Genomic DNA, 25678 nt, shown 5'->3' with positions numbered 1-25678 from the left:
AAAGACACACTATTGGACAGATGATGTTGATGTGCCATTGAATATGTATGAGGCTCAGAAACTATTGAAACCTGGAAACAGTTGTTTTAATACCATATGCGGTCAACAGCATTGCAAGAAGAAATCAACATACTGACCCACTTGAGTTTCTTGTTTTGTGGCAGGACAGTGGTATGAATTTTCATGATGTGGTGGTAGTAGCAGTGGTTTTGGCATCAGTATTCAACTTTTTTAAAATCACATTTGTTTAAAGTCATACATCTTCTACATCAGATGCTGTATTCTGATAAAATTTGGGTACAATGTTGGTTGTACAACAGGGTTTTCTGTCTCTCATGCTAAAGCAGAAAAGTATGACAGTGATGCCATTCATAAGTGAATCCTTATTTTAAAAGTCATATCTTCTACATCAGTTGCTCTATTATACTAAGGATTGAATTCTAGTTTTAAAAGTCGTATCTTCTACATCAGTTGCTCTATTATACTATGGATTGAATTCTAGTTTTAATAGTCGTTTCTTCTACATCAGTTGCTGTATTATACTATGGATTGAATTCTAGTTTTAAAAGTCGTATCTTCTACATCAGTTGCTCAATTATTCTAAGGATTGAATTCTAGTTTTAAAAGTTTTATCTTCTACATCAGTTGCTCTATTATTCTAAGGATTGAATTCTAGTTTTAATAGTCATATCTTCTACATCAGTTGCTCTATTATTCTAAGGATCGAATCCTAGTTTTAAAAGTCATATTTTCTACATCAGTTGCTCTATTATTCTAAGGACTGAATTCTAGTTTTAATAGTCGTTTTTTCTACATCAGTTGCTGTATTATACTATTTATTGAATTCTAGTTTTAAAAGTCGTATCTTCTACATCAGTTGCTCTATTATACTATGGATTGACACCTAGTTTTAAAAGTCGTATCTTCTACATCAGTTGCTGTATTATACTATGGATTGAATTCTAGTTTTAATAGTCGTTTCTTCTACATCAGTTGTTGTATTATTCAAAGAATTGGCTATATCACAAATGGGTCTCTGAAGTTTGTATCCTTGTAAACTAGGTTTTTCTGAGCAGAAAACTGTCATGGTAATGCCATTCACAAGTGAGATGCAGAGTCTGCAGAATCCTAGGGTCTTTGTTTTTGCTTTTTATGCAGTATTATACAACCGTGTGCAGCCAGACATCATTAGATAAGTCAGTCGTAATCAGTGAAAATAATAATGAAGTTCATGACTCAGAAATGATATAGTAAACATTCTTTGTCTTATCCTGCAAAATATTCTGATATCCTCATAAAAGCAGTACAATTTTCAATATTAAATATCATAATTTTTATGAAGGTGAGAGAGGTGTCAGACAGGTACATTGTTTGTGGACCCCACTACATTAACATCAGAGAGGCTGTGACCAAAGTGGTGCTTGGAGAGGGTACTGAACAGCTGGATAAGGCAGTCAAGGTAAAAAAATTATATTACCTTAAAACTGACATGTAGTTACAGTTAACTGTAATCACTGTACATAGTGATGCTTTTATTCATTGTTACCTCTTCCTTTGCCAAATATAAAAATGAGTCAAGCTAAAATTGGTGTCCTTGGGAAAGGCATGAATTCCTCAGTATGATATAGCCAGTGTATCTTTTAGTGCCATTAAAACCAGCAAACCAAAAAGAACTATCTGTCATAATTCTGAGCATATGTGCCATGTAAGAAATATTGCTGAAAATAAAACAGGATTCATTTCTTATTGTCATTCAACATTGCTGGATTGATGGTATACACAACTGACAGGATTCTGAAGTGTGTCTGCACTTTGGCCCAACTTTGCAGCATTGGTTATTCCAATATTCTGATAAGACACAACAAGACTTGCCTCTCCTACTCCCATCACCCATCACCAACTATAACATTATATTCTTTTATATTTTTGCCCACAGGATACTAAGATGCCAGAAAACAGGATGGAAATTCTGCTATGCCTTGCCCTACATAGAGAAATTACAATGTCCAGATTATATGAAAGGGACAAAAGTAAAGTTACACCAAAGGTACACCTTTAAAAAAATGTATTAACTTTAACATTATATTTTGAGCCTTTTTTTTCTAAACTTTTAAAGTTTTTCTGAATATATGTTTTAATTTTGTATGCATTCAGTACTTTGCATATTTCACAGCACATTGTACCTTCATCAGCACACCTTTAATAGTTTAATGATATCTGATGTGTGTATTTATTTTGATCAAAGGCAAATTTGATTATATTTTTTTGACAAAATTTGTATATAGTATCGTCTTTACATAATTACAAAACAGATCTGATCAATAAATTCATTATAATAAAGAGAATTGATTTGTATTAGAAGTAGAATTGATTTGTATTAGAAGTAGAATTGATTTTGTATTAGAATTGATTTGTATTAGAAGTAGAATTGATTTGTATTAGAAGTATTAGAAGTAGAATTGATTTGTATTAGAAGTAGAAAATAATGTTATGGACAACATGACTACTTTGTATGATGTCATAAGATGGTTATCCATGCCATAGCTCTATCTGTAGCCATGAAATCATGTTAGAAGTTCAACACCTTAATGGAATTAAGCAATTCAGTAATTTCAGATACATGGTGAAGATTTGAAGTTACATAAAAACTTGATAACGCATTTTTATCTTTCAGGCCATTGAAATGCTGCATAAATTCTGTTCAGAAGCCATGTTTGTGAAGAGCAAGGTAATTTATGTCAGCTTTGGGTTGACACACTATTAAGAATATCAAATTTTATTGTTGTTTGTTTTTGTGAAAAATTGAACTGTTAGCCAGAGTTCACTAGTGAGCTTAAAACAGGTAGGTTTGTCATAGGGCTTTTTGATTTGTTGTCCTTGTAAGTACATTCATTTCTATCTATCTATTTATCTATCTGTCTATCTATCTATCTATCTATCTATCTGGGGGCACTCACCAGTTATTATGTACTTTTGAGAGAGTGACATATATAAGGTGAAGTTGTTTGCATTTAAAACATGCACATTGGAGAGAATGTTGGCATACCTCTATGCTACATTAATGTAATGTGGATGATATTTCTTTGGATATTGTACTTTTGGAAATTGTACATAATTTAAACACACTGCTAACTAAAATGACTGCTCTTGTGCTAAAAAATCAGCATGAATTAGTCTAAAGTACACTATCCATAGCAGCTATTAAAATAGGGAAAATGAATTTTGCCAGACTAGACAATACCAGCTTCTGAAAGTGCAATGAATGAATTACCAAATATATAAAATGTAAAAAAAAAAGTGATTGGCTCTTTTTTTATACAATTTACCTCTTAAGTTCAGGAAGTGAAAATGACCAAGTGGAGCTAGCACTTTTTTGAAAGGTGCACATCTGGAGTAAGGCCAAGCTGTATACTCTATAACCCATATTACACCCATCAATCATACACCAAAATAAAGGGAATTAAAGGTTCTTTGAATTATACCAAAGATATACAAGGTCTTTTTTAAATAGCCAGTATAACCAGTGAGGAAAGCCAGGGTAATTCTTTTTCTTTAAAATCCTAACCCTTATGCAAAATACGAAACTGGAGAGCGCCACCTATTTATATTTGTCTATATGTCTGTCTGTATGACTATCTGTCTATCTATCTGTCAATCGGTCTGTTTATCTATCTGTCTGTATGTCTATCTATCTATATATTTATCTGTCTATCTTTATATCTATTTATATATCTGTCTGTCTATCTATCTATATATCTTTCTGTCTGTCTGTCTATCTATCTATTTATCTCTCTCTCTCTCTTGAATATAAGTATTTAAAAGTTAACACATTTTAATAGACATTACTAAAATACATACTGAAAGGAGGAGGCTTTGGCTTCTTTAATAAATTTTTGTTTCATCTCTTTAATAACTGTTTTTTTAAATGAATTTTAGCAAAATATTTAAGTATACATTGTACTTGATCATGACTTCTGCTCATAAATATTATTAGCCTTTTCTGCAGGAAAGTTTAATTACAAAAGCAGAGAAAGCACTTTGATTTGTAGTAAAGACATTTTTCTTCATAGTTTGTTAATGTGTAGATTTAGAATATTGCATGCATATTTTTGTTTAGAATTTAATTCAGTCAGCAGATAAAAAGTGAGCAGGAAGTGAGTTCCATATTTTGTAGTATTTCAGGTTTACATTTTTTTAAAAATTTATTTTCCATGAGTATATGTACAATTACTCATTTTTACCTTTTCATAATTTTTATTTTGATTGTGACCATGTAGTTTTTGTTTTTTGAAGTTCTGCTAAATGCTAATACATATAATATATTAATAAAGAAATCATAAACATTCTCATTCAAGGCAATTAAGTGTGAGAGATTTTTTATTTACTTAACTTCAGAGAAATTTGGATGTTCCAGTTCTGACATATACTTTACCTATTCATATTAGTCTAATGAGTTTTTCCACAGCAATGGTGAAAAGATTCACAACACAAATATACTATTGTTATTATCAGTCAGCTAAGTAATTTGTGCTAAAGTAGTTAAGTATCTCTAATTGCCTTTATGTTTTAATTAACTGTATCAAATCCCCCATGGTGACAGTTTTGCATCAGCATTAAGCAGGGCTGTTTATACAGGCTACAGTTTAAGGCATGTATGATGATGTAAAGGAAAGTCTCCTTTTTCCTTCAGAACATTTACTGGTAGTTGTTTTTTTTATAAGATAAGATAAGATTTGTATAAGGTTGGCATGATTTAAAACAACAATTCAATATAAGCTGTAATGAGCTTTTTTGACATCATAGAACAGATGAATCATTAAAACAAGCATGATTTGCAAGATGTTCAAACACAGCATAATACATAGGTACGGTTGGACAAAACTGCAGAAAATGAAACATGAGTAAGCAAAGCATTTTAAAGGCAGTGATTAAAAGTAAATTCAGGATCCGGATAAATTAAAACCACATTGTAATATTTGTATCAAACAAATAATTATTGGTAAACACATGGATATGGATGATGCATCATGTTCTGGTAGGTATTCTTTCAGTGCTTTTCAAGAGCTTGTTTTGTTTGATGGAATGATATATTGTTTTCTTAAGTTTGATATTTAAATGAAAATGATAAGATTGAAGTGTGTCTGTACTTGATTGGAATGATAAAGATTAATAAATAAATAAAACTGATTTTCATTTTCTGGTCTTATTCAGGTACATTAATTCTGCCCAAACACTTAAAATGCACAGAGTGAACAAAAATAAACCATGACAGTAACATGCTAGTTTGTATAGCTTCAGTCCCAAACTTATTTGGATCCAACCACTTTGAGCCATCCAATCCAAATTTTTTACCTCCAAGACCCAGGCGTAAAAAAAATGTTAAGCTCCAGTAGATCTGGGGATTATTTATAAGTTCAATTTCCCTTTCCAAGATATTAGCACCATATATTTTAAGGATTTTATACGTTTAACTTCTATTTTTCTTTTATATGCCATTTACAGACCTTTAATGTCTTTACCTTTTTATCTTTTTCTTGGTAGTATTTTCTGCTTATATTTATTTTGAAGGGTTTATCTTTGTAAAGTTTTTGTGCAATTCTTTTACAATTTTCAATCTTTACATTCAAATGACACCATATAGCCATTATTGTGTTGATGTGATGTTAAACACTATTATATACATACTTACAATTCCAGGACATAGCACAAAAGATTCTTCAGAATACATATGGAGTCCAGTCTCTCTTCCTGAATGTGATGCCAGGTTTTGACCTTAAACAGCAGGGAGTATTGTGTCTACTAATGCACTGTGACCTTGTCCTCAGAAACCTCCATGGAGACCATACTCTTGTACAACCATTGGTCAGATTGGCCACACAGCCTCAAACCATGACAGTAAGAGTCTTGTTACTTTAGGAGTTGTTTCATAACCATTGCACCTCTTTCCCTCAACCAACAGACCAGTACCAACACTAATTCTGTCTGCATCATTATTAACCTGTATTAAAGTAACTTCTTGTTTTTCCATATATTATCTAGCTCTAACTAATTTCTAATTTATTTGATATGCCCACCACAAAGCAGAACATATTAAATTATGATGTCCATTGGTCAGTTTGTTCGTCCATTTGTCTCTGCCAATTTTATTTTCAAACAATAACAAGTCATCCACCATCTTTAGTTACCAGACTTGTGGATGGCTTGGACATGGTGTATGGAAGAATTTCATCTATTTTAGTACCAAAAGCTGAAAGTTCAAAGTCACTGTGATGGTAAGAAATAGAAATGGTTTCTGCACAATAACATTAATTCCACATCACTTACTTCACCAAACTTTGTTGATGGTTTGCACTTGTGGTAATGGAGAAAAGTATAGAATTGTGATCAGAAGGTCAAAAGTCAAGGTCACTGTAACATAAGAACAAAATTGGGTTAAGTACAGTAACATTATTTCTACATTAAAAGACCTAAAATAAAGTTTGTGAATATACAGTTGGGGTAGGGAATATTTCCATCAGTTCAGTGGTCATGATTACTGTGACTGAAAGAAGAAAAATAGTTTCTGCACAAAACTTATATGCATAGAGGATTATTAAGTATGGAGCAGGCAAATAACGCGTGGTTCATAGCACACTTGTTTCTTTTTGTTATGCCCTACCACACAGTATAGTGTTACCAATGTCCATCCGTTGTCCCAACTGTCAATCACACCTTGGTTACATCTTGCATTAGTTTACATAGTTTCAGTTTCTTGAGTGTCCTTTGCCCAAGGATACATATTACTGAACAGAAAGGTCAGCTTAGGACAGATCAGGATGTAAGCCAAAGTCATGTAATTTTTATTTCGAATTGGGAGAATTTTCATTACCTCAATTTTTAGCATGCAGACAGACAAAAATGACAATTGTTATATCTCTCGCTAAATTTTAAATATTGAAACTAAAGCAACCTGTTTTGTGCCACCTGAGCAATTTAGTAATGACTAATCTAACCATAATCCTTTTTATGTCTCCTTTCTGAATTACCATTGATCACGCATTATAATCCAGTGAGTAATTTTAGGTTATTAGCAGTTCATGGTCACATGATCACAAGAAGTCTTTAATGTAAATAATAATTGTAAAAATGTTCATTCTGGATTTTTGTAATAGTAAAAATTTTGAGTATCCAGATAATATCATTGAGGGACAGAAGATACCTCTCATCTTGGGAGGAGAACTTTTCCTACTAGAAGGTTCATATGTATGCCACAGACTAGTGCAACTTGGTACATGGATGCATTTTGGTGAGTGTACCCAAAGGAGGTCACTGCGATGTAAATGTCTTATTCCAATCACTTCAGTAAAGTTTTGCGTTTAGGTTTCTTGGATATTTTTGGTAACAAAAGAATATGTTTTGATGTGAAGATGCCGCTTGTTGAAAACAATACTGTCTTCCAAAAGCAGGTTACTTTGACTTGGGTACATAAAAACACCCAAGAAAATAAAGATAAAAAGATTGTTTTGGTTGAATTTAGACTGGACTGATCACAACCCAAAAGCATAATGAATAGATTACAAAACAATAAGTTTCATTGTCTGGTAGAAATTTCTTGCTGGTTTGGATTAGCTTGGGTACCAACTGATAGAACCTGGTTGATCATTAACAGTAAATGGATAGAAGAGGGAATCAGCAGTAAAAAGTATTACTTCATATATCTCCTGAGTAGTGTACAAGGAGGAAAAAATATAGACTCGTATCTTCAAAATAAAATCTAGCGGAGATTCATTACTTGTTCATAGGAATCAAATCCCAGTATGGAAGGCTAGTGACAGGACAGGCTGGTATTGATCACAAGCACTCGGGCAATGGATTTATTTTTGCAATGAATATTCACTTAACCAGTATTATATGCTTTGAATAGGTCATTCTTTTTGAGACTATTGCACATATTTCTACATTTTCTATTTCCTTTAAAATAACTGTCATAGTGGACAGAAAATTGTATCCCACAGTGCTGTAGTGTGACTCAACAATGACTAATTCAGAGTATAAAATTCTGGAAAAGTGAATATTTATTGTAAAAATTAATAAATTCATGTTGCAAGGGCCTGTGATAATATGTGTTTGAATTTTTTAATAATGACACATCTTGACTTTAGTAGGGGTCATTGGACCCCACTTCTTCCATTTCTGAAAAGAACACTGCACAAAATGACTCAGTAGAAACATATGTGCCTATCTTTATGACTTGAGTAATTTACACATGTCAGAGAAACTAGTCATATTGTGTGCCTTATCCCCAGCAGTCAGTGGAATGTGTAAAATATACTCAGTACTCCCAACTGCAGGTTATATTGGAAAGGGGTCTCAAACATGATGCCTGCTGAACCATAATATTGGACAGGGGTCTCAAACATGCGGCCTGCCGAACCATATCCTATTAGCCACAATATGATTGGTTCACAATGTGTCATGAGAGATAACAAAGGTGGTGCCACCCTTGGGCCATTGAAAATACCCTCATGCAGCCCCCAGGATGGTTTGAGTTTGAGACCCCTGTTCTATGAAGTGATTAAAGGAGGCAAACTTTTCAACATTGGTTGAATCTCATATCATTGGAAAATGGGTTCTCCTGTTAGTTGTAGAGAAGTTAAGTCAGATTGTTGCCACTCTGATGCAACAGAATTTTTTCACCTCATATTAATCTAAATACCTCATCAGATGGTTCTGGTCTGATCAGTTGACAGATTACCAAATTCATAATGATGCATGTTAGCAGAGTTACTTTATAACTCCCTGATTTATTATTTTATTTCAAGCAAATTTTAATTATTAATCAGCTTGATATTGATGAGACTTTAACATAGTTTGATTATCAGTGTTGCTGAATTAGTTTTTCACCATGCTGTATCAACTTTAAGTGGAGTTGTGACCCCTGATTTGCAGACTTGCCTCCCTTTCTTTCATTACGATAACTGCCATAAATGTTATTGGATTTCAACCAAGTTTGGTATACAACTTTATAGTGATGACACAAAGAGTTTGATTATCAGCTTTCTGCATTATTACTGAGATCTCTCATGGTCTCTGATTGTTGGACCCACCTTTTCTTTCTTGAAAGTATAAATTGGCTTCCGATTTATAAATGGCCCATACAAAATTTTCCAGGCAGACTTGAGGCAGATTTCAGACGGGTTTCTTAAGTGTTTTCTGCCTAACCATAAACTTAGAGAAGCTAAGGTGAATTTCAAGCAGACTTCAGGTGGATTTCTGGTGGAATTTTAGGCGAATAATGCAGATTAGTTGTCCTAAGCTTCCACTTAAACCCAAAAATCCATCCCAAGATTTCCACCTGAAATAAAATTCTACCTGAAAAAGATCTCACCTGAAATTTCCACCAGAAAATAAAAAGCCACATAAGGTTTCCATAAAAAAAAAAGGCTGCCTAAAATGTCTACATTAAATCATCCAATACAGAATCTGCTTCAGATTTCTGTTAAACTGCCTGATGATGCTTAGACATTATTGGGAATTAGTGATAAATATTCACAATAATTTTTCAAATGGATCATACATTTTATTTTGACAGGCATTATTAAATATTAGGTTTTTCTTGTCCTCATTTTCTTTTTTGCATACAAAACCTAATCCATGATGGCATCATTTAAGTCATTCATTTCACTGAAAATTTGGTGAGATTTCACAAATATTTTTGACCAAATCTATCATTGAAATTTTGGCGAGATCTCACTAAAAATATCACTGACATATTTGTGAGATTTCACAAAAATTCTGACCAAAACTGTCACAAAAATTTTGGTGAGATTTCAAAACAATTTTGGCCAAAACTTTCACTGAAGTTTTGGCAAGATCTCTAACATATCATTGAAAGTTTTGTGAGATTTCACTAAAATTGTGACCATTATATAGTATTTTACTGAAGTTTCAGTATTTTTCAAAGACATTTCAAAAGGTTTCATATAAATAATGGATAGGAACTAAATAGGACTTTATTAACCAAGGGAATATTTCAGTGTACGTGAAACAAAATTATGCAGATGTAGTAGTTATATGACATCCAAAGCAAGAGATATGGGAGTTGTACTGCAGACTTGATTTTTTTTATAAATATACAAAACTATGATGCTGTTGTGGTCTCTTGAATTAGTCCTTGTTCCGTACACAGCCGTGACAAACATTTATCGTGATATAATTACTCTTATTTTATGCTGAATTCTAACACAACTAGAATATTTTGATAATATTAAGAATAATACCACTCATGATTATTGAAGGATGATTCTACTTGTGTGCCAAGAAAACTTCGCAAAGATATGACTATCTTTGATAGATATGGGTATCTGGCAACAATATCAACAATTCCCACCAGTGATGTTGTCCCATCTTAAATCCTGGAAGTTAATCAGTTTGGAGTTATGTAACTTCAAAATCATCCTGGTTTAATTCCTTGTCATATTTAGCATGTTAGCTGCTATTATAAAGCTCTCTGTGGCACAAATAACAAAATGCAAGTCCTGGCAACCAGTTTTCATAAAGATTGACCAATTATGTTCCCATCGACTTTGCATTCAAGCTATTCTCATTGCCACACCTTTTTCAAATGGTTATTCAACTTTGTATCCAGCTCGAAAATTCAGGTCACCATATTTGACAAGCATTCTCATTCCCATCAGTTTCCGTTATGCAACAATTCATTGGGCAAGTACAAACTTTTGACCAATCAGAATGCTCTTTACAGTGATCATTTGTTTAATAATATATGGAACAAATACTTATTAGAAACCTAATTGTGTTAGAAAGCTCACTGTGGAATGGGAGCATTATTGAAAGAAAGAAAAAACAGTTTTTGGAGATAATTTTAAAAAAGGGTCCATATCAAGGAAATTCAGATACAGGTCAAGATAAAAGCGAACTGATGTTTTAAAATGGAAAACAAGAAAACAATCTTGTTTGAGGGAAAAACAAAAATACAAAAGCAAAAAAATATTGATAAAGAAATATAACAAGGAAAGATATAGAAAGAAGTTATTGTTCCCAAAATGAGCAATAAAATTATAGCTATCAGAAACAGGAAATATAAATGTTGATGAAATATATTCAGATTGTACATAAAACAAAATATAAATTTTACTATATCTTATTGATATTTTTTTATTGAAATGTCAGTGATATTACAACAGAAAATATCACTATTTTCAGAATTTTTGGCAAACTCTCAGTGAAATTTCAGTTACAAATTCTCACTGATACTTTCAGAAATTTTGGTGAAATCTCTGAAATTTGGCGAAATACCATAATTTTTTGTGAAAAAAGACATTTGAGTGAATCTATAAAAAAATTGTCACTTGGTTTCACTAAAATTTCAGTCACATTTTCACAATGTTATGACTTCTGGGGAGCATATTTTAATAGGAAGCAAAAGAACTTATTTTTCAGAGTAAATATCAGCTCAAGCCCAAAATACACTTTGCACCAAATTTTCTAAGTCCAAAGATTCATCTATGCATGTGGTTCTTTTGATAAAGTTCAAAATTATGCCTAACATTTTTGCTAAAATCAGTCTAAGTCCAAAATCCATCTTAAAGTAGGAAAATGAAATGGACAATCAGAACTTTTCTGTCTAACAGTTATCCTTTAGGAGGAATATGAGAAATAGTATATTATTAGATTCAGTCAGTCACCTTAGCTGTATTCCCAGTCCACCCAAGTCTGTCTGAAATTTGTTTTTTTTTAGACAGAATACACACTGAATCTACTAAATTCATTCAGAATCTGCCTAAAAATTTCATTCAGGGGGTTGCATTCATTAGTCATACTTACATTTCTGGGGCTTAACTTAAAAACCGTTAATCGTACATTTTTTGTGAAACCTGACACAGATTAGTGGTCCACATGTGCCTTTTGCCTTCCTTTAATTTACAATATTGTAATTGTGTTTGTCTGAACATCCATCCGTCCATTATCAACACTTTCTTTTTTGGGGAAATATTTAATATTATTCCATATATCTGAATGAAAATTATATATATAGTTTGTTCTATAGGTCAATATTTGTCTCTTGGAACTTTTTAATTTCATATTCATTTTTCATTATTGAAATTTTATCTGATCATTTCCATTCACACTTTATTTTCACTCCCAAACTATATAACATATTCTTTATCAGACTTGGTATGTGTGTGTGTATGTGTGTGTGTGTGTGTATGTATATATATATATATATATATATATATATATATATATATATATATATATATATATATATATATATAAAACCAGGAATCTAGATTTCCTGTTAGCTATCAATAAATCATCAGCTTCATTTGTAAAAAGAAAAATTCAGCTGTCATTTAATCCATCCATGAAACTTGTCAGATTCCCAGTCAGGATACAAGCCTTTTACTTTAATTCATGATTTTGAATCTTTTCAATGTTTTTATCTATTTTTGTTTCCTTACAGACATTTTGGCAGCATGAGGGTTAAAGATGAAGCTTGCTGTAGTATTATTTATTAGAGTTATGGCCCATGAATTTCAGACCACCAACATTAATTTTTTCTCTTACATATTTTTGGATTTTAACCACCTGTTGAATCCATCTTTATATTGATGGTACATTTCACTGTCATTATTCTAAATAATTTAATGGTGTTATGGCCATAATTGTTGATCCCAATGAAAAGCAGGGTACATCAGTTCCTGGAATTTTGCCTGTTATAACCAGATTGCCCTGATTTTAAACGATAGTAAAAAATCATACATAATTGACTATTCCAGTATTATAAATGTATTCCAGAATGCCTTCCTACCCACTATGCCTCAGGATGAAGTTGAAGAAATTAGACAGGTGCTTCTGGCGAACAGAGAGGGGGGCAACCCAGTCTTCTATCGTAAGTTGTCTGTGTTATTTATGAAACAGTAATTATTGACTTTTGTGTAAAAGCAGTTTTAAAACTAGTGAAGTCTGCCCCAAAACAACCTGTGAAATTCTTCCATACAGTTTTATATTCTTGTATTTCATACAAATTAATATTTAAAGGTAGCTTCTGAGAAAATGTACTTGTATACCAACAAGGTGTACAACTTTCGCAAACGAATGAAAGATTTGTAGGTTCATACAGCCTTCTTTTTGTGATAAATAATGGATTTATAGGAAGCAAAAAAAGTCTTTCTCTGCTCATTTCCTACTTAATGCACTCAAGTTTTCTCTGATAAAAAAGCCAAATCATGTATGTAGATCAAATTGCACAGTGACTGTTGTAAAGGCCTATAGTGTTACATTTGTGACTGATCTCCATCCACTTAACCTGTTCACATCATCTTGGTTAGGTTCTTCATTAGATCAGTTTGTGAGTCTTGTGGTGGGCAGGCCATCTGTGTTCCAGGAATATCTTCATCAATTTACCTGCACATGTTGTTCTAAAAAATGCATACTATGCCAAGATTTTCAGTAGTTAATGGATTGCACCAATATCAGAGAGTAAAATTGATTATAGCAAGCCAACAAAAAAATTGAACTAGACATATCTTGCTTGTGATAGTGTGTATTCATTTTCAAAATTATTCAATGTAAATAACATTATCCAACATCAGTTATGGTACAGCAGCAATATTCATCAATAAAATATGATAACATGCTGGGAATGTTTCAGTTTTTATTTTAAAATATGACGTGCTAGTGGACATTGAAAATAGTGATTTATTGAAATTATTAAGCTATGTACAGTTCTACTAGTACTGGGAAAAAAGTTAATTTCTGGCTGTTAATATACTAATTGTTACTATTTGGTTTGAGGGGCCCCGACTGGTCTAAAGCGCTGACCATTACGGATTACTGCCATCTCACCTCTGTCTGTGTGGGTTCGAGTCTCGGAATCGGCTAATGTGCTTATGTGAGAAAGCTTGCCGGTAGCTTCTCGTGGGTCGATGGTTCTTTCTGGGGTTTTCCTGAGTTCTTCCTCCACCATTAATACTGGCTGCCATGTATAGCCTTTCTTGTGCTGAAAAATGGTGTTAAACCCTGTAACAACAACAACAACTATTTGGTTTGACTATTTAACTAAACATTTAGTGTTCTCTTTTCAGGTTGTCCAAATGGCCACCCATATGTAATTGGAGATGTAAGTATTCAGGCTTGAGTGTTCTTGATTATTATGTGGGGCTGAGAGATCAACAATTAGTCTCTTTTTCCTTGAGTATTTACCCTCAACGATGCCTATTGGATTGACGTGGTAAATGGGGTAAGGTGAAGAATCAAAAAGTCCTATGAGAAATCCCTTTAGTTTCTCCTGTTCTATAATATCTTGAACTATGTGTGGCTGAGTTCTAGCAGACGTTAAATTTTTACATTCAAAGGTTGCTGAAGGTTCTCTTCGAATACCAGTATGAAAACCCTCACGCAAGCCATTTATTAAATTGTTACAAAATCAACATCAGGGTGAGCTCAGAGCTCTTGAAGAAGCACATCTACATTTATAGGGGTAGTGGCAGTTGTAGGCATGGAAGAAACATAATTTCCTTGTATCTTATCTAGCACCACACCAGGAACAGAAAAGAGTCAGTCCTTCTTATTATTTTCTTTAGCATGACTTAAAGTTTTAATAGGGTTCTCATTCTTGATTCTCTGATTACATGTGGCCTGAGGGTGGTATTTCTTGCACAGTTTACATACATGTACTAAACTGCAGTTAGACTTGCTACAAAAGGTCTCATTAAAATTGTTACATATTTGTTTCCCATTGAACAGAATTATGGGACAGCCACGCCAGTCCATTGGAGTATGACTAGCTGAGTTGAAATTCAAATATTTGCTAGTTCTCTTAGATTGTTCAGTATTCAAAGGCATTGTGAGGTTAGCCGGACAGAATCCACTTGAATGCAGAGTACTGTTGCAATGAATGCAAACCTCAGTCTTTCTACCAGAGAAAATAGCTAGAAACAACTCGGTATCCCTGGAAGACCAATCTACAACAACATTGTGTTGCAGTAAATACTGGGCAGCCTTGCATGAAAATGCATTATGATACTCATAAAAACCGGTTTCATTATATTTCTGATGCAGTTCATCAATAAAGTCAACATAAGAATCTAATTCCGGCCTCCTAAATGGATAAACATAGGACGTTTTTGTATTTAGAGAAGGCCTTACAAAATTCAGAAATAGTTAATGTGCCTGCCAAACTTGGGTCATTCCCTTTCACTTCAATTTGATTGCCTCCCTGGTCAATAATTTTCTGAGAAAGAGTTCATTCCCGGTATCAGCAATAGGGCAGGATTAATGTGCTTACCACTGAGTATGTCTTTACATACATTGCTGGGCACAATGTCCACCAGTGGGAGGTTGTCAACAGGTCCAGCATAATGCAATGTTTGGGAGAATCTCATGTTGTCATCCCCGCGCCTAGCAAGGGCCGATTGGAGGTTAAAGTCACTATGTGATTGACATGTATCTTCGGCAGCCGGACCCCAGGAAGAATGTGAAGCTGTTGTACTTCGCAGTGATATGGTAGACGCTGTAGAGAATTGTGTCATTATGGCAATAGTTGCTTGTAATGTGGCTAACTGTTGCTTTACAGCTGCCATGTCGGACATGTTGTGATCATGTGGTGTATCAGCTACTGGCAGGTCACGTGACGATGCTGGTGAAGACACATATGAAACATCCGTCTGGTCACGTGATAATGCTCTTGAACATGAAAGAAAAATCACCCGTTTGCTGTACATTGTCTCTGTACAGTTGAAGAAGATGCTTCTTTCCAATTGAAACAGAGACCTTGATGTTCTTATCAGCTAACTTTTTAACCAATCTTGATGTAGGAATGTCTGCCCAAGTTGAATTTGTCACAGTGATGGTGCTCTGGTTAAGTTCTGTATTGCGAACGCTGGTCAAACGATTAACAGTTCGTCTTGATCTACAAGAAGCCATTGTGAGTTAAATAAACATATGATCCCCAAAAGACGGAAAGTAACATGTAGCATAGGTAAACAAAATAAGGATTGTATCTTCTTTCCGCAGATAATTTTTTAAGTTAAATGCAGCGTCGACACTGAAAAGTGCACATCTCCACAGGCATCCCAGTTGCCGACTAAATGCCTCATACAACAGACAGTGTTTCTTCACGTGCTCCAGCTCGGTCGTCTGATTGGTTCTACATGAAAATATCTAAATTTAGTTCCTAGCTTATTAACATATTGGCTGCACTGACCTTATGTCTGGCAGAGTAACCACAGTATACAAAGAGGGGCCCAACAAGGGGCCAGAGAATGATGCAATGTGTGTTACTCAAACTTTATTCAATCAATTAAATTACAAAAAAGAACTTGAAGTAATTCTTATTAAAAACCAGTTAACAAAAAGGATCCTAGAACTGATGAAGCAGCTCTGCCATTCCTGATGACTGCTTTTACTAAAAATGTGAAACCTTAGAATAACTTTTCTAAAATCATTCAGTAGAAATTTACATAATGTTGCATAAAGCATCCTTTGACAAAAGTCTTTTAAACTTGAATTGTTTATCTGTGATCCAGTGTGACCATTGTTACAAAAAAATAGAAGAAAAAGCCCATTTAACTGACTCCTTGAACACTATTGGTATTTTTGACTGATTCTAACAGAAAGCAAATTGGTTCAAAAGGCCTTTCAGTTTTATATCAATGATTCCAATCTATCAAATTCAGCTGAGGATACTATGATAGTGAAACCTTCAAACAGCTTTCTTTAAAGTTGATAAAAATAATTGCAAGAAGTTTTGAGAGACAAAACTATAATCTTCAAAACCCAGATTAACTGGAAAGTTGCGCTTGCATTTGGCTGTTAGGTGATGACCATGTGAAGGATCTGTGTGAAGGATCCATGTGAAGGATCCATGTGAAAGATCCATGTGACGGATCCATGTGAAGGATCCATGTGACGGATCCATCTGAAGGATCTTTCATCTACTTTCAAAGAAGCTGATCCTGATTGAAATATTAGATGAGTAACAATAAGTCAGAAAGATTCAGTGCTAGAAACAATTGGAAAAAAATGTGTAAAACCTTTCTTGCATGGAATGAGAGCTTCAATAATTACATTATCCAAGAGAATAATTAGTATATTTGCTGTATAATTACAGTGTGGTCGTCCTGCGACAGAAGGGGTATGCAAGGCTTGTGGTGCAGCAATTGGTGGTCGTAACTACCAACTGAATCAGGGGAACATTCTGGACCAAGGAGGGTAAATTTTCATTAATCATCTTATTTGTTTTTACAGTGTGGCCGCCCAGCTACTGTAGGTAAATGTCCAAAGTGTGGTGTGGAGATTGGAGGTCAGTCACATGTGCCACGCCCAGGAAATGTTCCTGATCCAGGGTAAAGCAAGATGAAATAATGCACATATACCCAATCTTTTGATCTTTACTTAAGTGCCATGTTAGTTACCTATTCTTACCTTCCTGCCTTAATCAGAAACATACTTAAAAGTAAGTATTAAAGTATCCGAAGAACATATTTATAGGAGTTACTGCCCATTATAATTAACAAGTGTTGTGCTTCAGATGCATGAGGATGAGACTTGGTAATATTCTGGGCATAATGGGAAAATAAATGCAGGTCTAGTATCTATTTCAATTTAGAACATATTGTGTGTTTAATTTCAGAACAAAGTTATTGATGCATTTTAGCTAATGTTATACACCCTACCATGGCAGACAAGCATTGATGGTATTTACTGATTTCCTGTCTTGCTACCAAGCACAAATCTAGATGTAAACACATTTAGTATGAACAAGAATATAATGAACAAAGTGACTTGACTGAATAAGCATATAATGAATTGATGGTTATTACAAAGTGACTTGACTGAACAAGCAAGTTACTGTACACCCTAGCTCTTAAGTAAAAAGTCTATGATCGTGGATTGCAATTGTCAGCTACTGGGATCAGTAAAAAGCCTATGATCATGGATTGCAATTGTCAGCTAATGGGATCAGTAAAAAGCCTATGATGATAGATTGCAATTGTCAGCTACTGGGATCAGTAAAAAGCCTATTATCATGGATCACAGTTGTTAGCTACTGGGATCAGTAAAAAGTCTATGATCATGGATTGCAATTGTCAGCTACTGGGATCAGTAAAAAGTTTATGATCATGGATTGCAGTTGTCTGCTACTGGGATCAGTAAAAAATCTATAATTGTGGATTGCAATTGTCAGCTACTGGGATCAGTAAAAAGCCAATGATCATGGATTGCAATTGTCAGCTACTGGGATCAGTAAAAAACCAATGATCATAAATTGTCAGTTCAGCTCTAGTTCAGCCAGTTAATCCCAGTCAATGACCAATCCATGATCTTAGGCATTTTACTGATCCCAGTAGCTGACAATTGCAGAATACTGTTGTGGGTAATTAGAAACAAACACTGATTTCCAGCTTAAATGAATTCATTATATAGATCTCAAAAATGGTAAAAGAAAAATATTACATTTTTTCTTCTTCTTCTTTTCATTGAGTCCATAGCATTAGCTTAGTCAAGTTTTTTCTCGTATCAGGCTATAATGAACTAAACTGATATAGTAAAGTAGAGCTGTATGAGTATGTATCTTATGTGGGTCACTGTGACCTACATCTACTACCTGGTTTGTGTTCATCACCATTGTCTTGTGTATAGCATGCTCATTTGGCATTGATTCTTTACAAATAAATTGGCACATAATTAAAGACCACCAGAAATTATTATATTTATTTATTATTTACCAACAATTTGTAGATTGTGGAAAAATGTTTGTTCCAGATATTCAGTACTAAAAATTGCTCCTAATTTTTCTCCTTTTTTTACATATTTGCAGTGTGGACCGTACAGAAACTGGACACATTCTGGGCCGTGCTGAGAACAGGACACAGATTGGTCCAGAGAGAAGTCTTACTCCTGCTTACTGTGGTATCATTCGTCTTCTGACCCATCTCACCATGATGCTAGGAGCCAACATCAATTCCGTGGTCAGTTTTTAGCTCAGCAGGCTGTAAGGCCAGTTGCGTTTACAGTCTGGCCCTGCATACATAATTCATCATCCATCATCCATCAAGTGTCCATCACAAAAATTGGTATTTCCAGTTTCAAAACTTGTAAGCCAGTTTTATTAAAATTTAAAGCATTCTGCTTTGAATGTACGGTGATACCAGTCTGTAATAAATAATTGCCATAATTAAAAAGGTTAGAAAAATATCCAATAACAATAATAATAATAGTCTTTAAATGGCTTTTAAAAAACAGTTCAACAGAATGTTGACCAAATTTGACCAAAACATCTTGACATTGAAGAATTTAAAGATTTTACAAATAGACCCAATGTGCTAGCAAATGTGGCAACCATTACTAAAAGTTTAACAAATTTCCAAGAACTTTGCAGAAATGAATCAGTGGACAGTAACCTTCATGCCATATAGGGCTGTTAGATTTGTACAAAGGATCATGATATGCCATCTGATTGTTGTGAAAATTATAAAACTTCCTACAATTTCTTTTACCAAAGTTGACAAAAAGCATCCAACAAAAAACCTTCAGATTTGTGCAAATGATACCAGTTAACCATGAGATATGACCATCATTACTGTAGATAGAAAAACCTTTAAACAGCTTTTTTTCAGAAGCTGCTTTGTTTTGATAGAAAGCATTCTGTCATGAAGGCCTTACAAGTCTGTACAAATGATTCAAACCAACAGTCAAACATATTCATCATTACTAATAATGGATCAAACATACTTCAAAGATCATTTTCTCAAAAAACACTGAACAGAATCTGAACATATTTGACAGCATTCTTGCATAAAGGTTTTTAAAGCTAACACAAATGATGTTGATCAACCATCAGATATGGCTGATGTTACTAAAAATAGAAAAACCTTTCATAGCTTCTCAAAAACTGGTCATCAGAATTGACCTGATTTGACCTTTTCTATCTTGATATCCTTTCAGACTTATACAGATGATACCAAATCCATCATTGAATATGGCTGCCTTTACTAGAAATAGTATAGAATATTAACAACTTTATCTCATAAACCTACTTAACATTATTTCACCAACTTTGATGGAAACTATCTGGAGACTTTCAGTATTAGGGAGATGATCCTTATGTGCCATTGAGTATGCATTATGATGCCAAAAATAGAGAGACTGGGAAGCAGTTGTTTCTTAAAATATGCAGTCATCATCATTAGAAGAAATTTCTGCATTAGAAGATATTTATCTTTTTTCATAAAGTGCTTTTTCGTGCACAGTTTAAAAATGTAAAGTACATTAATTTCATGAACATCTACCTTGGTTTTTTTAATGTATGTCTGAATGGTCTACTTTTCTTGTTTTTAGTGACCAGTATGTTTCTGTCTGTGTATATGTTTTCAGTGTTGTAGTGAAAAGAGTTATACAAATGTTGGCACCATTCTCATCACATCAGGTAAACAGACCATACTGATAAGGAATTGCTTTAAAAAACCAACTGACTCAGGCTATTGATTAATATGCACTCAGGAAATTGAGTTAACATTTTTTTATTGCATTTATAAACTTCCAACACGTTAGCTCATCAATTTAGGAGAAATCAGACATTAATTTCAAAATATTTTCCAACAAAGGAGGTTTGACATTTTCTTGCATAGAGCACTGGTGTTGTTGTGTAACTAGCACTTCTTGTTATTAATTTTATTACTGCTGCCAGGTTTTGTTTTTGTGTGTGAGACAGACACCATGTGTGTATACTAATATTGGCACATTAAGGTCTACTAGATTGATCTGATTGTATTGTATGTGAGAGAGACAGCATGTATGTATACTAATATTGGCACATCAGTGTATACTAGCTTGATCTGATTGTATTGTATGTGAGAGAGACAGCATGTATGTATACTAATATTGGCACATCAGTGTATACTAGCTTGATCTGATTGTATTGTATGTGAGAGAGACAGCATGTGTGTATACTAATATTGGCACATTAAGGTATACTAGCTTGATCTGATTGTATTGTGTGTGAGAGGGACAGACAGCATGTGTGTATACTGATATTGGCACATCAAGGTCTACTAGATTGATCTGATTGTATTGTGTGTGAGACAGACAACTTGTTTGTATACTAATATTGGCACATTAAGGTCTACTAGATTGATCTGATTGTATTGTGTGTGAGAGAGACAGACAACGTGTGTATACTAATATTGGCACATTAAGGTCTACTAGATTGATCTGATTGTATTGTGTGTGAGAGAGACAGACAGCAAGTGTGTATACTAATATTGGCACATTAAGGTCTACTAGCGTAATCCGATTGTATTGTGTGTGAGAGAGACAGACAGCATGTGTGTATACTAATATTGGTACATCAAGGTCTACTAGATTGATCTGATTGTATTGTGTGTGAGACAGACAACTTGTTTGTATACTAATATTGGCACATTAAGGTCTACTAGATTGATCTGATTGTATTGTGTGTGAGAGAGACAGACAATGTGTGTGTGTACTGATATTGGCACATCAAGGTCTACTAGATTGATCTGATCGTATTATGTGTGACAGAGACAGATAGCATGTGTGTATGCTAATATTGGCACATTGAGGTATACTGATATTGGCACATAAAGGTATACTAGATTTATCTGATTGTATTGTGTGTGAGAGAGACAGTATGTGTGTATACTAATATTGGCACATTAAGGTCTACTAGATTGATCTGATTGTATTGTGTGTGAGAGAGACAGCATGTGAGTATACTAATATTGGCACATTAAGGTCTACTAGATTGATCTGATTGTATTGTGTGTGAGAGAGACAGCATGTGAGTATACTAATATTGGCACATTAAGGTCTACTAGATTGATCTGATTGTATTGTGTGTGAGAGAGACAGACAGCATGTGTGTATGCTAATATTGGCACATTAAGGTCTACTAGATTGATCTGATTGTATTGTGTGTGAGAGAGACAGACAGCATGTGTGTATGCTAATATTGGCACATTAAGGTATACTGATATTGGCACATTAAGGTCTACTAGATTGATCTGATTGTATTGTGTGTGAGAGAGACAGCATGTGAGTATACTAATATTGGCACATTAAGGTCTACTAGATTGATCTGATTGTATTGTGTGTGAGAGAGACAGCATGTGAGTATACTAATATTGGCACATTAAGGTCTACTAGATTGATCTGATTGTATTGTGTGTGAGAGAGACAGCATGTGAGTATACTAATATTGGCACATTAAGGTCTACTAGATTGATCTGATTGTATTGTGTGTGAGAGAGACAGCATGTGAGTATACTAATATTGGCACATTAAGGTCTACTAGATTGATCTGATTGTATTGTGTGTGAGAGAGACAGACAGCATGTGTGTATGCTAATATTGGCACATTAAGGTCTACTAGATTGATCTGATTGTATTGTGTGTGAGAGAGACAGACAATGTGTGTATACTAATATTGGCACATTAAGGTCTACTAGATTGATCTGATTGTATTGTGTGTGAGAGAGACAGACAGCATGTGTGTATGCTAATATTGGCACATTAAGGTCTACTAGATTGATCTGATTGTATTGTGTGTGAGAGAGACAGCATGTGAGTATACTAATATTGGCACATTAAGGTCTACTAGATTGATCTGATTGTATTGTGTGTGAGAGAGACAGACAGCAAGTGTGTATACTAATATTGGCACATTAAGGTCTACTAGATTGATCTGATTGTATTGTGTGTGAGAGAGACAGCATGTGAGTATACTAATATTGGCACATTAAGGTCTACTAGATTGATCTGATTGTATTGTGTGTGAGAGAGACAGCATGTGAGTATACTAATATTGGCACATTAAGGTCTACTAGATTGATCTGATTGTATTGTGTGTGAGAGAGACAGCATGTGAGTATACTAATATTGGCACATTAAGGTCTACTAGATTGATCTGATTGTATTGTGTGTGAGAGAGACAGACAGCATGTGTGTATGCTAATATTGGCACATTAAGGTCTACTAGATTGATCTGATTGTATTGTGTGTGAGAGAGACAGACAACGTGTGTATACTAATATTGGCACATTAAGGTCTACTAGATTGATCTGATTGTATTGTGTGTGAGAGAGACAGACAGCATGTGTGTATGCTAATATTGGCACATTAAGGTCTACTAGATTGATCTGATTGTATTGTGTGTGAGAGAGACAGCATGTGAGTATACTAATATTGGCACATTAAGGTCTACTAGATTGATCTGATTGTATTGTGTGTGAGAGAGACAGACAGCAAGTGTGTATACTAATATTGGCACATTAAGGTCTACTAGATTGATCTGATTGTATTGTGTGTGAGAGAGACAGACAGCATGTGTGTATGCTAATATTGGCACATTAAGGTCTACTAGATTGATCTGATTGTATTGTGTGTGAGAGAGACAGCATGTGAGTATACTAATATTGGCACATTAAGGTCTACTAGATTGATCTGATTGTATTGTGTGTGAGAGAGACAGCATGTGAGTATACTAATATTGGCACATTAAGGTCTACTAGATTGATCTGATTGTATTGTGTGTGAGAGAGACAGCATGTGAGTATACTAATATTGGCACATTAAGGTCTACTAGATTGATCTGATTGTATTGTGTGTGAGAGAGACAGCATGTGAGTATACTAATATTGGCACATTAAGGTCTACTAGATTGATCTGATTGTATTGTGTGTGAGAGAGACAGACAGCATGTGTGTATGCTAATATTGGCACATTAAGGTCTACTAGATTGATCTGATTGTATTGTGTGTGAGAGAGACAGACAATGTGTGTATACTAATATTGGCACATTAAGGTCTACTAGATTGATCTGATTGTATTGTGTGTGAGAGAGACAGACAGCATGTGTGTATGCTAATATTGGCACATTAAGGTCTACTAGATTGATCTGATTGTATTGTGTGTGAGAGAGACAGCATGTGAGTATACTAATATTGGCACATTAAGGTCTACTAGATTGATCTGATTGTATTGTGTGTGAGAGAGACAGACAGCAAGTGTGTATACTAATATTGGCACATTAAGGTCTACTAGATTGATCTGATTGTATTGTGTGTGAGAGAGACAGCATGTGAGTATACTAATATTGGCACATTAAGGTCTACTAGATTGATCTGATTGTATTGTGTGTGAGAGAGACAGCATGTGAGTATACTAATATTGGCACATTAAGGTCTACTAGATTGATCTGATTGTATTGTGTGTGAGAGAGACAGACAGCATGTGTGTATGCTAATATTGGCACATTAAGGTCTACTAGATTGATCTGATTGTATTGTGTGTGAGAGAGACAGACAACGTGTGTATACTAATATTGGCACATTAAGGTCTACTAGATTGATCTGATTGTATTGTGTGTGAGAGAGACAGACAGCATGTGTGTATGCTAATATTGGCACATTAAGGTCTACTAGATTGATCTGATTGTATTGTGTGTGAGAGAGACAGCATGTGAGTATACTAATATTGGCACATTAAGGTCTACTAGATTGATCTGATTGTATTGTGTGTGAGAGAGACAGACAGCAAGTGTGTATACTAATATTGGCACATTAAGGTCTACTAGATTGATCTGATTGTATTGTGTGTGAGAGAGACAGACAGCATGTGTGTATGCTAATATTGGCACATTAAGGTCTACTAGATTGATCTGATTGTATTGTGTGTGAGAGAGACAGCATGTGAGTATACTAATATTGGCACATTAAGGTCTACTAGATTGATCTGATTGTATTGTGTGTGAGAGAGACAGACAGCAAGTGTGTATACTAATATTGGCACATTAAGGTCTACTAGATTGATCTGATTGTATTGTGTGTGAGAGAGACAGACAGCATGTGTGTATGCTAATATTGGCACATTAAGGTCTACTAGATTGATCTGATTGTATTGTGTGTGAGAGAGACAGCATGTGAGTATACTAATATTGGCACATTAAGGTCTACTAGATTGATCTGATTGTATTGTGTGTGAGAGAGACAGACAACGTGTGTATACTAATATTGGCACATTAAGGTCTACTAGATTGATCTGATTGTATTGTGTGTGAGAGAGACAGACAGCATGTGTGTATGCTAATATTGGCACATTAAGGTCTACTAGATTGATCTGATTGTATTGTGTGTGAGAGAGACAGCATGTGAGTATACTAATATTGGCACATTAAGGTCTACTAGATTGATCTGATTGTATTGTGTGTGAGAGAGACAGACAGCAAGTGTGTATACTAATATTGGCACATTAAGGTCTACTAGATTGATCTGATTGTATTGTGTGTGAGAGAGACAGACAACGTGTGTATACTGATATTGGCACATTAAGGTCTACTAGATTGATCTGATTGTATTGTGTGTGAGAGAGACAGACAACGTGTGTATACTAATATTGGCACATTAAGGTATACTAGCGTAATCCGATTGTATTGTGTGTGAGAGAGACAGACAGCATGTGTGTATACTAATATTGGTACATCAAGGTCTACTAGATTGATCTGATTGTATTGTGTGTGAGAGAGACAGACAGCAAGTGTGTATATTAATATTGGCACATTAAGGTCTACTAGATTGATCTGATTGTATTGTGTGTGAGAGAGACAGACAGCATGTGTGTATGCTAATATTGGCACATTAAGGTCTACTAGCGTAAT

The 25678-nt window shown here is 34.3% G+C and overlaps 1 protein-coding gene across 2 annotated transcripts in view; it reads left to right on the top strand.

Moving 5' to 3' along the window:
- Positions 1-25678, top strand: part of LOC149773607 (E3 ubiquitin-protein ligase rnf213-alpha-like) — a 371427-nt gene that overhangs the window by 285275 nt on the left and 60474 nt on the right. Inside the window, exons 72-79 of one of the 2 annotated variants that reach the window (XM_089946359.1) lie at positions 1343-1459; positions 1937-2047; positions 2675-2728; positions 5698-5895; positions 12799-12892; positions 14088-14122; positions 17251-17348; positions 18824-18974. In XM_089946359.1, coding sequence (XP_089802485.1) covers positions 1343-1459; positions 1937-2047; positions 2675-2728; positions 5698-5895; positions 12799-12892; positions 14088-14122; positions 17251-17348; positions 18824-18974 — 858 coding nt within the window. Of the gene's footprint in view, positions 1-1342; positions 1460-1936; positions 2048-2674; positions 2729-5697; positions 5896-12798; positions 12893-14087; positions 14123-17113; positions 17215-17250; positions 17349-18823; positions 18975-25678 lie in introns of both variants that reach the window. The other variant, XM_089946358.1, reaches the window with a different exon arrangement.

This window comes from Sinohyriopsis cumingii, unplaced genomic scaffold, assembly GCF_028554795.1.
Source record: "Sinohyriopsis cumingii isolate HCF-2022 unplaced genomic scaffold, ASM2855479v2 utg000624l, whole genome shotgun sequence".
Lineage (NCBI taxonomy): Eukaryota > Metazoa > Mollusca > Bivalvia > Unionida > Unionidae > Sinohyriopsis > Sinohyriopsis cumingii.
Note: the sequence above shows the minus strand (reverse complement) of the source record. Positions and strands in the feature narration are given on the sequence as shown.